Raw genomic sequence first — 13,022 nt, 5'->3', positions numbered from 1 at the left:
CCCATCACACTTGACATCTCACATCGCATTTCACCATTGCCATTTCCACCGAGTTATTTTATATACACTGATGATGTCACTCTGCATTACTTGTAGCTCCATACCCTTCCGCGCGCTCGTCCGCGGAGATCACCCTCCAGACTGGAAAAAGAGCTCTTGGACCGACGACAATGGCATACCCTGGGGTCACAACAGCGAAACATGGATATGCGACAGACGCCAAACTACCTTACCGCGATTGAGAAGAAGCGCTTTGGAATGTGTAATATGCAGCATGCTTATGCGGGATCTGGAAACACGGCCGGTTTACAAACGAGTCGCACAAGAAGTAGATGTGGAAGTCGCTCCAGCGTGGCTTCATCTATCCGAATCTGAAACATACGGCACAAAGCTGGATCTCTATCTAGACAAGGGCATAAATGAAGCTACTGCTGTGGAGTTTCGAAACAGATTTGGTATGTCAGAACGCAATCATGTTCTTGGTCCGGTGTGAAAAGCTTATGGGACACAAGATACCCCACCGCCGAATCTCTTCAAGCCGGTAAAGTTGGAAGACTCACTTGACCCGACGCCATTGAAGCAATTCAGGGCTTGGTATGACGAGTGCAATACCCGACATGAGAGATGTTCTGCGATTCAGCAAGATTCGTTGTTGCCTACGAGAGTATTGGATCTCGATGAAATGCCCAATTCAGATACTCTAGCTGAACGTATGAGTGAATGGCCGGAACTGTTTTATGAAAGCAACTGTAAGCTAATTGAGACTGCCGACGGTCAGAAAGGAAAGTACGCAACACTCAGCTATTGCTGGGGGAATGGTTTGCCGTTCATGACTACCAAGGACACCATGTCTATGCGAAAGAGCAGCATCAGCTTTGGAGACCTTCCCAAGACGCTTCAAGATGCTGCTATGGTTGTGCGGTCTCTTGGTCTACAGTATATATGGATTGACTGCTTGGCAATTGGTATGAATCGACTCTTCTGTATGCAGTACATATGCTGACACTTGCATCTTCGCTCTTAGTACAAGATGACACAGCAGACTGGGAAAAAGAATCGGCTGTCATGGCCGACATCTACTCCAGATCATACATCAACATCGCTGCATCCAACGCTTCACATTGCGGAGCAGGCTTCCTAGGACCACGGAAGATGCCAATGACTGAACTTATTGAGATCCACGATAGCGAAGGGGAACTAGAAGTATATCTCGTTGCCCAACAGACACGCAACTACGTAAGCTCCCACCCCCGAGACACCGTCGACTCATGACTAACATAACCCAGGCACTACCAAGCGATCCCCTCGAAACACGAGCCTGGGTCCTCCAAGAACAACTCCTACCATCCCGCTCCCTCCATTTTGGCAGCGCCAACATGTTCTGGCGCTGTCCCGACGGCATCTCGCACGAAGAGCAAAGGCGAGGCTGGACGCACCTCTACACCCTCGACGCCGTAGTCTACAGCATCAACCTCCCCATCGGTGCCGCCATCGGCCTAGACGCATGGTTCCAACTCGTCCGCGACTACACCGCCCGCGGGATAACATACCCCAAAGACAAATTCCCCGCCATCTCAGGCGTCATGACGGTCTTACAGCGTATGACTGGCGATGTCTGCGCCGCGGGACTGTGGAAGCGGAATTTCGCCAAGTGGCTCCTGTGGGTACCTAGGCATGATGTTGCGCCTTTTAAACGGTCGGATGTTTGGACAGCGCCGTCTTGGTCGTTCATGTCTGGGCAAGGGCCTGTGGATTACGGGTTAGGTGATCTTACTATAGGTATGAATACCTCGCTGCGAGGCTTCTGTGCCTTTCTTGAAGAATGCAGAGTCGTGCCTAAAGGACTAAATCCGCTTGGTGAGTTGAAAGATGGGTGGGCGAGGATCAGTGGTCCAGTGACCGACGTTACTGCTATCGGGAAAGATGCAGCGACAGGGAAAAGTCCGCATCGGTCGTGTAGGGTGCAGATGCGCGATCAAAGCTACCATGATGCGCGCATTGTCTTTGACATTGAGATATGTGAGGCTTGTGAGGTTTTGATCGTTGCACCGGCTTTGGGTGTGGCAGTTGTTAGTACGGATAAAGAGCGGGGCGAGTATGTGAGGGTTGGACTGGTGGTGATTAAGAGGGTAAAATCCGAGGTGACGAAGGAAGTAAGTACAAAGACGGTGGGAAAAGGGAGAGTGACGAGATCGCTAACGTGGTGACAGCAATCGAAAGAGTGGTACCCTGAGGCAGAGGATTATTCTGAGCCACGGTCGATTGTTCTGCGGTGAGGCGGCGGACTTGGATGACAAATGTGAGGCGTGTCTGAATTACGTTTATCATTAGTGTAGAAGTCGAGCCACCAGTTGAATGAATGCTGAAATAACACTCATGGCTCTGACCGAGTTGGAGCGGGTCTGATTTGAGTGCTCGCATAGCCTCAGGACTTCGACCATGGTTCGCTACCGCACATATCCAGAGTCCAGACGACCAGAAAAGTAAGTGAACCATTTGAGCACCACAGAAGCAAAGCTGCGCATATATAAAGCGCGTCCTCAAATGTTGGAAGTCACACATCAACATTTAACACTTCAACCCCAAAGCAAAAGATCTACAAGTTACCCGTCAACACAGTGCAAAGAAGTTATACCAAACGATGCCTTCAGAGAACAAACAACAATCCGATGAGATGACGGCCCTTCGAGCTCGATTCACGGCCAAGTCATACCATGAGCAGCTTTATGCACACCACAAAAGAGCAGCCACTGCCCCAGCTACAACAGGTCAGCCTACCAGATCTGAGCCAGCTCCGTACTATCAGCAGAGCTACATACGCCATCGGTCTGGATGCGTATGTACCCTTCCTTCATCACCCAAACAACAAGACAAAAGCCTCGAAGACGAACATGAGAGCGCGAAACATTTCGCTCAGAACTGGAACCCAACAAAATTCCCCAAACTGAAAGAATGGACAAACGACGATTTCCGCTCAGCGATACAGCACTGGACTTTTGATCGCAATAAGAAGAACACACCTGAAGCTATTGATGAAGCAGAAGCGGCACTGTATGATCCAAACAGCGGTTCCTGGGCTGGTACGCAAGAGTGGGTTAGAGAACAACACGTTTGCGAGACAGTATATGTATGTCTCTTGAAAGTGTTGAGACCATATGGGTACTGGAGGCATTCGACCACCCTTCGGTCTAAGTCTTGGGACGGCCGAAAGATGACGATATATCGCATGCAGGGGGCGGAGGAGCTTCCCACATGGCTTCAGTGCCATGACTTTGAGATTGAAGACGATAAGATTGTGGCTGATGAGGGTGGGGAGGACGTAAAGAAGCTAGACGCTATGGTAGGGGAATGGCTTTCAACCTTGGAAGGAGAGGAAGTAGATATCTTGGAGAGATGAACAAGATGGAATGAAGGGGGCAGGATGATATGTTGTTTGTATGGGAGTTAGAAACCGGCGGTATATTGCCGCGCGATGCAAGATGCAGTATGATAGTGATTAAGAGGATCAAACGACGTGAGACCCCCTCATTAGGAGAGGTAACAATACGTTCCATGCTACAAAAACAATTGAGTAGAAGTATACATCATCTTCTATACTACCTACTTGATCAAATATACCACTATGTATGCAGCAACCGCATAATGCGACACAAGCTCCAGAAATGCCCATTGCCCTAACCTTCTTGTTCGTGGACGATGGGCGCGTTCATACACTCTAGACAACATTCCTGTGCGGTAACCGCAGAGCATGTTATCAACAACGGGTCTAGAGAGATCCTCAAGATCATAAAACTGCAGAGTATTAGATTGAATAATCGTAAGACATGTCTGACTGTTCGACTTAGAAAGAGACTGCAGATGATATGGTAGCAAAGCCCTGGGGTTCCCTGTAGCGGATGCCCGGAAATAAGCTACCCGGTAGAATGCGGGGAAGTCGACGGTCCCTGAGTCGCGTCTCTGCGACAACAACAACCTCGGTGCACCTAGCTTTCCCCGACTCCCTGCGAAAGGAAGCTTTTGCGATGAATCACATTACCTGTTCTCGCGCATTATCTTTGGTACACCCGGTTGATTGGGGTTAAAGAGACGGATCGGTCGTTCTATCTTTTATGAACACCTCTGGAACCGGACGATAAGTGGAAAGTGGTCTTTACTATGGCATGTAAGCATCTACCTCTATCCTCTCGTGGTATTCTCGGATGTTGACTATCTTCAAGTACCCATAATCGCCGGAGCAGCAGGCACAGCAGCCCTAGCAGCCTACCTCAACGCGAAATATCATATCGCCCATGACCTTAGGCGTAAACGCGGTGCTCTCTCGCCGACACAAGATGTCCTTGACTTCATCGCCGACCGTGGAGCTCGCAAACGTGCTCTCACGTACCACGCTTTCGAAGACCAGGTCCGCAACCAGCCAGACCATCCATTTCTCATCTTCGAAGGCAAAACCTGGTCATACAAGGAGTTCTTTGATGCATTCACCAGGGTGGGGAATTGGTTGATAGAGGACCTGGGCATACAAGCTGATGAGGTGGTTGCTGTGGATGGCGGGAACAGCCCGGAGTATCTGATGCTCTGGTTTGCTCTCGATGGGATTGGAGCTGTTCCGAGCTTCGTCAACTGGAACCTCACTGGGACAGGATTGGTGCATTGCGCAAGGGCAAGTATTCCTGGAACTGGGCGGATAGACACTGGCTGACTTCTGCAATAGCTATGCAACTGCAGATTCCTCATCACAGACGCCGATGTCAAGAGCAATGTCGAGCCATGCCGTACGGATCTCGAGGAGACCGGCATCAAGATCCAGTACTACGATCCCTCGTTCTTCGCGTCGCTACCGAACCCGACTCTTATACCAGACTCGCGTCGCGAACACATTACTATAGAGTCCCTCCGCTCGCTACTGTATACTTCCGGAACGACCGGGCTGCCCAAAGGTGTGACTTTGAGCACTGGTCGCGAGCTCTTGACTGGCTACAGCGCCGCCAAATACCTCGAACTGAAACCGGCATCCAGAATGTACACATGTATGCCACTTTATCACGGGGCTGCGCATGGCCTTTGCGTTACACCGATGGTTCATGCTGGCGGTACAGTCGTATTGAGCCGGAGGTTTTCGCACAAGACCTTCTGGCCTGAAGTCGCAGCTTCAGATGCGGATATCATTCAGTATGTCGGCGAGCTCTGTAGGTATCTACTCAACGGCCCGACGAATGCATTCGAGCGGAAACACAAAGTAAAGATGGCATGGGGCAACGGCATGCGCCCTGACGTCTGGGAACCCTTTCGTGAGCGTTTCAACATACCCATCATCAACGAATTATATGCGGCTACCGATGGATTAGGGGCGACATTCAATCGCAACGCTGGTCCCTTCACGGCGAATAGCATTGGTCTCCGAGGGCTGATCTGGAATTGGCGGTTCGGCGACCAGGAAGTGAGGGTGAAGATGGATGTTGATACGGAAGAGATCATGAGAGATGCAAACGGCTTTGCAATCAGATGTGGAGTGAACGAGCCGGGCCAAGTGCTGCATAGATTAACACCGGAGACGGTGGCTACTTCACCAGGCTACTACAAGAACGAAGGTGCCACAGAGAATAGGAGAATTAGGGATGTGTTCGAGAAGGGGGATATGTAAGTTATCCTTCCAAGCTCGTTGATCGCAAGCTGATGATAGCAGATGGTTCAAGTCTGGAGATATGATGCGACAAGACGCCGACGGCCGCGTCTTCTTCGTCGACCGTTTAGGCGATACATTCCGTTGGAAGTCAGAGAACGTATCGACAAACGAGGTAGCCGACATGCTCGGAAAGTTCCCACAGATCGCTGAAACGAACGCATACGGCGTCATTGTGCCTGGCTACGACGGCCGAGCGGGGACCGCATCTATCGTTATGGCAGATGGAGTCACAGAGTCAACATTCGACTTCGAAGCTCTGGCAAAGCACGCGAAAGCGGTCTTACCGAGTTATGCAGTGCCGCTGTTTCTAAGAGTGACGCCTGCATTAGAGTATACGGGTACTTTAAAGATTCAAAAGGGTAGATTGAAGAAGGAAGGTGTTGACCCGGATAAGATCACTGGAGAGGATAGGCTGTACTGGCTACCGGAGGGTAGTGATCGGTATGTCCCATTCACGAAGAAGGATTGGGAGGCTGTAGTAGAGAAGAGGGTACGATTGTCATAGTCTCTCTATTATGGCTGACCTCACACCAAATGCATCGTATGTTCTAAGAGCCATTTCTGCTCCTGATTGAGTGCTACACCATGAATTCAACGCTTCTTAGAGCCTACATTGACGTTAAGTTATGTATTTTGCATGTTTTCATCTTGGTGTATGCTGCAGACCTACTCAACCTCTTCCTTGTGTGAGGGGTACTGGTGACTATTTCAGGCCACCAAGAAAATCCATGTTCTCAAGTACAGGCGACGCCATCCCAGTTGGCCATCATCCACGTAAGTGCGTTGATCGGTCACTACATTTCTTCGATCCACTTTTGAACGACAAAAGACCCCACCGGGCATCAATTATCGTCGCCCTCTCGACATGCATCGCCTGCATTCTACATTCACTCCATGGCTGTACCATGGGGCTCATTACGCTGATCTCAAAAACACCTTCAGGGCTGTACGCTACGTCCAAGGCGCAGCTAGCCCCATTGTGGCTGCATAGACGCTGGGGCGTAAGGGTCCACAAACCATGATCTTTCCGCCCACGACATTCGTCATGTTCTACGTTGCGGGTGACACACGTGGAAAGGAACGATGGCTAATGTGTTGGTTAAAAAGGTAGGTGATCGAGCCAATCAGGTGGCATGGGGTTGAACTTGCGTGCATTGTTGCGTGAGTCCCGACAAGAGGGTCGAGTCCGGAGATTTGGTCTGTGGTTTTCGGTGTGGCAGTTTGTCGCTTCACTATATGAGATACTATGGAGGATTTGGGAAGAGAATGAGTGTATGCTTGGACTGTAAAGATCGCTCGTTGTGCTGTTGAGATGGAAAGTAAGTTTGGTTGGGGAATGGGGCCACGTAGAGGGGTCCTCCTGGTGCTGATTGTGTTCTACGTGTCTCTGAGACCTAAATGCGCCACTTGTTGTGGTTCCCGGGATGCCTTAACATACACAAGCATTGATGTATAGCCTTTGGCTGTCCAGCTTGATAGCCAACACGAAACAAGCAAGTGGGCAGCCAGGAATTACCTTGGCCTACATGATGGACCTCCTGTCAGAGAAGAGACAGAAGCATTAGACTGTCGGTAGATTTACCGGAGCGGAAATCTAGGTTGTAACCTTCGATAGTTTGCTGTCAAACTGTGAGGCGACGTTGGGCGTTGGGTAGCTCTGGCGCATTGAATCCACGAGTCGCACTCGACCAACGCATCGTAATTACCCTTCAAACCATACTTTGGAACAAGCAGACCATGCGCTCCATCCACGAACAACGTTAGAATAAGTGAAGCATGATTCAGCAAGACGCGATCGTGATCAGTCGTCCCAGGGTAAACGAAGGGGACAACTGAAGCGAGCCGACAAGCGAAAACGTCAACCCGGATTCGATCAAACCTTCAATCGCCGTTAGAGCGCACCATTCCCCTTTGACCCAAAACAACAATGCGACACTTTACCCCAACTCACCTCCAACAAAACTATAATACACACAGATCTTCACGCGACAACCGCATACAGACGGTGTAGTCAAGCTAGCACCCAACTTCCCTAACCGCCACGCACCTGCCAATTTACCAACAGTAAGGAAAAGTCTCCGAATCCAGCCAAAAACACCACAAATCTCCCCCAGAAACTCTCCAGTTGGTCGGTTCGCTTGCTCCCCACCCCCTTTCGCAGCCCAGCCCCCACACGAAGGGGGGCGCGCAATACTGTATCGATCGCCATGCTCGAGTCCCTCATTTTCAGCCCTACAATCGCCCGCTGTCATCGAAACCAAATCTGAGGTTGAATCGTAATCATCGTTAAATTCAGCCCAACGGTTCTATTCCCATCTTAGATGGGGCAGACCAGAAACTTAGTAAACAGGTGGCATGCACTGGGCGTGTGATCGACCTAGCCGCCCACCAGCGCTCGGTACTCAACCTGTTACGCGTCCGGTGTGGAAAAAAGGGAAAAGGACCAACAATCATCTGCCGGACTTTCTGAACGGTGTGCGAAGGACTACGTTGGCAGTTGGTGCTTGGTGGTGGTTTAATCGGTGCGAGAACTGTGTATTCGGGGCGAATGTCGCGATGCATGGGTGACCGTGGCTAGGATCTGGTTCTTCTGTCTTGGTCTGGCTCGGCTCTCCCTCACCTCAAGAGTACCTGACTCGACTCACCAACATGATCGTGGAAGTGATGCGCACGAATACCTGTCGAATGGAAAATGCCGGACGCTGCAGGGCTCAACGGCACATGGATTTTCGCTTTCATCGGGCTGGGCGCATCGCTGGACGGATACACCTCATTTACCAGAAAACGGGAATACTGGTAACACGGATTTCTTTGTTCCGCTTCGCAATACTGTACGGATTAGTACGAAGGCGGGATACGGGTTTTTACATTGGGCCGACTCACGACATATCGTCGTCAGGTTTGTTGTGCTATAGGGGGTTCGCGGAAGCTGGGGCAGGGGGTTTGGCCGCGTGCGCTCTTTGTCAATCTGAAGGTCTGGACAAGGATGGCATCGTGGGCACGGGTTTCCGAAGCTTCCGCCGCCGCACCGGACGGGCGAGGAGAGGGCGCTCATGACGCGATGCGACGCGTCGTCTTTCTGCTTTCGAGATGACGGTGTAGCAGCATGAGGATGAATGCGACGAAGACGGTGTGGAATACATGTCAGACGCCTACTTCTTACACCCCGCGTGGAGGGTAAATTCTCCTTCAGCCCTACAGCGCGCGAACGGTTGTCAGATCAGTAAGCCCTTGCGCGAGCAACCGCCGGTGGAGTTGACCCTGGAGAATTGGGTGCTGACATATACAACGTGGGAAATCCGGGGTATCAGATACAACTGTCCACCAGGACAGTAACGTGAGCAAGATATGACGTGATTTGATTTGATTGCAAATCCTCTCCATGCATGGCCCCTTCACAGGAAGGATCATGCTCCTGGAACCCTATACTTCCGCTGCAAATACAGTGTGACGGAGGAATCGTCTCGTGCTCGGATGTAAAAGACCGTCTCAACCCGTCCTCCGGGCAGCAGCGAAGTGCGAGAGGTGTCACAAATCGCCGAGACCCTTTGCTTCGGGCTCGCACGGGAATTTTGAAACTTTACCCCTTTAGGAAAGCGTTGCGGTCAATCCTTCTTCTCTGCATTATCCTGAAAGCGTTTAGGCGGCTTCGTACTCGCCTCTTTGCCGCTAATGGAACGTTATTCGTTGGTTCGTTTACATGTGAAATCCGCTGGGCAACTAGTTGCGAATTGAACGCAAGGCTGAATCGACAGGTACTAGTTGGGGCTGTCTTGTCGATGGTCCTTGGAATTCTTCGGCATCGGGGTCTGTGTCAACGCTACGGAGCGTTGTACGATATTCGATTCGCAAATCAAACTTAATCGCTCGAATCCAAGATCAACGGCGGTGGAGTTAGAAGGGCGTTATTACCGACAGAACGACCGTTGGGGACCGCCCAAAGGATGGACAAAGTGCTTAGCGGCTTGCGATAGTTACCGGCGCTAAAACATCCTGCCCAGGTGTCAAAGCTCTAGTATTAGACAGCTTTTGCGGAACAGTCACGTCAAGCGAGCCATGCGCTTGCTGACAAAGGTCGAGGGAGGCATACCTTTCGTAACGATCCTCGTGGGCGGTGCACGAACCCGAGTATGGTATGCGAGACAGTGCGACGCCTGCCCTGTACGCGACTAAGTGGCGCGGACGTTTCAACGGCCAACCTGAACGTATGTTTTGCGAGCAACGATACGTGTCGCAGAGCGTGACGGGGCGACACAAACTCTGCGCTTGTAATTATCGTATGCAAAAAGGCTCAGGCGTAGCTGGTGGCCTTGCCGAATGGCTGCCTGCTGGTATGGGTCCCGGAATAGCATGGCAGACGAGAGCAACAGACAAGACACGGTTGAACCCGTGAAGGATGCTTGTGCCACTGTCCGTTTCACACCAGCCTCTCATGGTGCTTTCCACACAGCCGCGCCGGAGTTGACTCCGTGCCGTGGCATCTCGCGCTCTGCACGTGACGAAAAACCGGTCACCGAGAGCCCGCTTGTTATCGTGGGATTACTAGATCGCATCCGGTATGCCGAGCAACGAATTGCGCTCCGTCGAAGCTGTCGCGAGGCGTCGTGGCGCGGTTTGCGTACCGAGTGATCCGCATGCTTCTTGAACTACTCCCAGATGTGCAGTTGTAGTGCATGTGGAGACTTTTGTATCATTTCAAATTCGAGTTATCCATGGTATGTGGAATGCGTCACTGGCAGAGTCGCGCAGCCCCACTAGAGGCTGAATCCCACGAGGCGCAGGCTTCGCAACATGCTTCCGCATCAGGCAAGTTGCTGTCGCACGTAGGATTGCTTGAGACCTACTTGCGTCACATCTCTCGCCCTGCTGCTCTCCACGCTTGCGAAGTATACTCGCTGCGTACGAGCAGTCTAGTTGGCTGCGCTCTCAAAGTTATTTCAGTTGGCTCATATCGATATGGTTACGCCGCAGACGCGTAGGTAGGGTTGCATCGGCAGGCAGCCTGACCGGTAGCTGAAAAATTGGCTTGATTGAAGGACTGCTAATGGAGGATGGGATATCAATTCATGGAAGGGCGAGTCTGTTTATGGCTCAAGCGGGTGACGAGCACCGGATGATCCAATGGTTCGGGGCTGTATGATCCCGTCTGGGGGACCGCGGGGTAGGTGGTGGGATGATGATTATTCAGAGATCGGCGAGGTTCTAGTGTCCGACGGCGTAGGCGTACTCGCTGACTTGCTAGAAGCAGTAGTTGATGCAAGAAAACAGAATGGAAACTATGCTTGTGTGCGTTTGCGCTTTTCGAATACCCGCATTCTTTGCAGTCACCCTGCATGTCGTGAATAACAGGTTGTTGCGCAGAAGATCGACGGTGCAGGGTTGTACGGCTGCGCGCCCTTTGACACCCAAATCAATATCGCGATGCTTCAACGGACGAAGGCGGAGGTCAAAAGACTGACCGATCGCGATGCGGACTTAACGTGGCAGCGGTGACCTAACCTGGCGTTCGCGTGTGTAATGCGTGGGAAAGACTCACACGGTACATGTGCTTGCGCACCGCATGTGCATTGGAAGTTCGCCGTGTGATGGAAGGCGTTGCAAACAGGCAACAACCCCATGATGTTTGTCGCGAAGAGAGAGGGTGTGCTTCGTGCCTAATGTGTATGCAGCAGCGACGCTGAGCGACCTTTCTATCACCATTTTCACGGCTGACTGCTTTGTATTCACGCACCAAATACAGCCTCGTTCAGTCAGCTGTCCCCCTCAGCCCTATCAGTGTCCCCACCATGCGCGTTCCAGAAGTACTGCAGAAGCAAGCAGCAACCACCTCCGATGCAGCACGGGCTGAGTAATGAAGTCAGGTACTTACGAAATCGCTGTGTTACTTATAGGCTTTGAGTGGCGTCCAATTGTATCCTGTCGCGCCATTTACCTGTTTGAAGCGTGTCGAGCGGCACGGCACTTTCGGGTCGGCTTCGCGTTGCAACTCCGAGTCCGCGCATTCTGATGTACGATGATGCCTAGGTCGCTCCTTCGAAAGAGGAGTCATTCAAGACGATCTTGATGCGTTTGTGCACATCATACATGAATCAGCATTCTAGACCTGTCTAGTGGAGAATCCATCGTTCGATAGTTTGCGTGTCTGACTCGGTTCCTAGAGAGGCCTCTGGGTTGGGTCTGTTGCAGCATTGCCAAAGTCCGATGATGGTGTACTTGCAGGCCGTTCGAGAAGCGGATGTCCGTGTGGTCATGATAGGACGGCTTATGGACAAGTCTACACCACGGCATACTCGCTCGAAACGGAAGTATTTCCACCGCAGACGCAAGCCACCTCACAGCGAGGAGTGTAATTTGTCGGCATGTTCGATCTTGCATTTGCTCAGGAGACGCACGTAGTGAAAAAGTCGCTCTTCCAAGAATTGTGAGCTGGATAATGTAACATGTGCGTTCGAGCCAGAAATATAATGAGTCGTGCGCATTGTGCTAATCTTGCTCTTGATATTTGGTTTGATTTTGCCTGCGGCACAGCAGTTACGCCCGAGCGCTTCGAAGATCGACTCGCAATACGGGCCTGAACAGGGACGTCGAAGGATTCTTTCAGGGATCTTACCGTTCCCGCGAGAACGGCTGAACGGTCAGGAAAGGCAAGTCTCCTTCTTGGCACAGGAACGCCATCAAGCGTCGCTTCGCAGCTTTCTGGCGCTGGAAGCGCTACTGTTGTAAAAATGAGTCGAAGAGTGTCGAGATGACACTAGTCTCCAAATGACTGTTCGTTTCGACCACCAACCTGAGACTGCATGCTGCGGCTGATAGCGACCCTCCACTCTCTGGGCGTGGGAAATCTGTCTGCCTTGAGCTGCATGATGACGGAAGCGAGCGCGGGTTGTGATTGCACACGTTGCTTTACAAAAGCGCAAAGGCCGAGACCTTCTATTGCCAGTCTGCCACGAGGTCTGACGCCCCATGCGGAGGCACCGCGCTGGCGACACCGTCCGTGTGCAAGGCGACCAATCGTCATCGGTGAAGGGGCGCTGGATAATAACGGGCGCTTGGGTATACATGAACCCTCTAAGCGAACACGCTCGATTCTACGCAATACGCGACAAATGCGGTATCCGTGTTCTTGTCCGTGGGGATATATGGAAATGATGTTCAGTGAATTCAGCGACATGTGGAAAGAGCGGCGGCAGGCTTTCCCACCACACTGGTCGTTCCCTGCTATCGGTTACGCCCTGCAACCGGTGAGCTTAATACTGTACGAGGTGGTCCCATACACGGATGTATACAGAAAACCCCTCACTAAGTTTCGGTGTAGTATATGAGCGGCAGTTATCACAGG

At 51.6% G+C, this 13,022-nt stretch overlaps 1 protein-coding gene across 1 annotated transcript; it reads left to right on the top strand.

Moving 5' to 3' along the window:
- Nucleotides 1–274: 274 nt before the first annotated feature.
- Nucleotides 275–6,188, top strand: J4E78_005195 (uncharacterized protein; the record flags this gene model as incomplete). Its single annotated transcript, XM_049365817.1, has 9 exons — nucleotides 275–433; nucleotides 764–983; nucleotides 1,025–1,236; nucleotides 1,287–1,660; nucleotides 2,723–2,836; nucleotides 2,899–3,080; nucleotides 4,218–4,660; nucleotides 4,712–5,637; nucleotides 5,684–6,188. 9 exons carry the CDS (start codon nucleotides 275–277, stop codon nucleotides 6,186–6,188), a joined length of 3,135 nt encoding a protein of 1,044 aa, XP_049222532.1.
- Nucleotides 6,189–13,022: the final 6,834 nt, after the last annotated feature.

Source organism: Alternaria triticimaculans (genome assembly GCF_023758025.1).
Source record: "Alternaria triticimaculans strain BMP 0046 chromosome Unknown scaffold_6, whole genome shotgun sequence".
NCBI classification, from domain to species: Eukaryota; Fungi; Ascomycota; class Dothideomycetes; order Pleosporales; family Pleosporaceae; genus Alternaria; species Alternaria triticimaculans.
The sequence above is the reverse complement of the archived record's forward strand: the minus strand, read 5'-3'. Positions and strand labels throughout refer to the sequence as shown.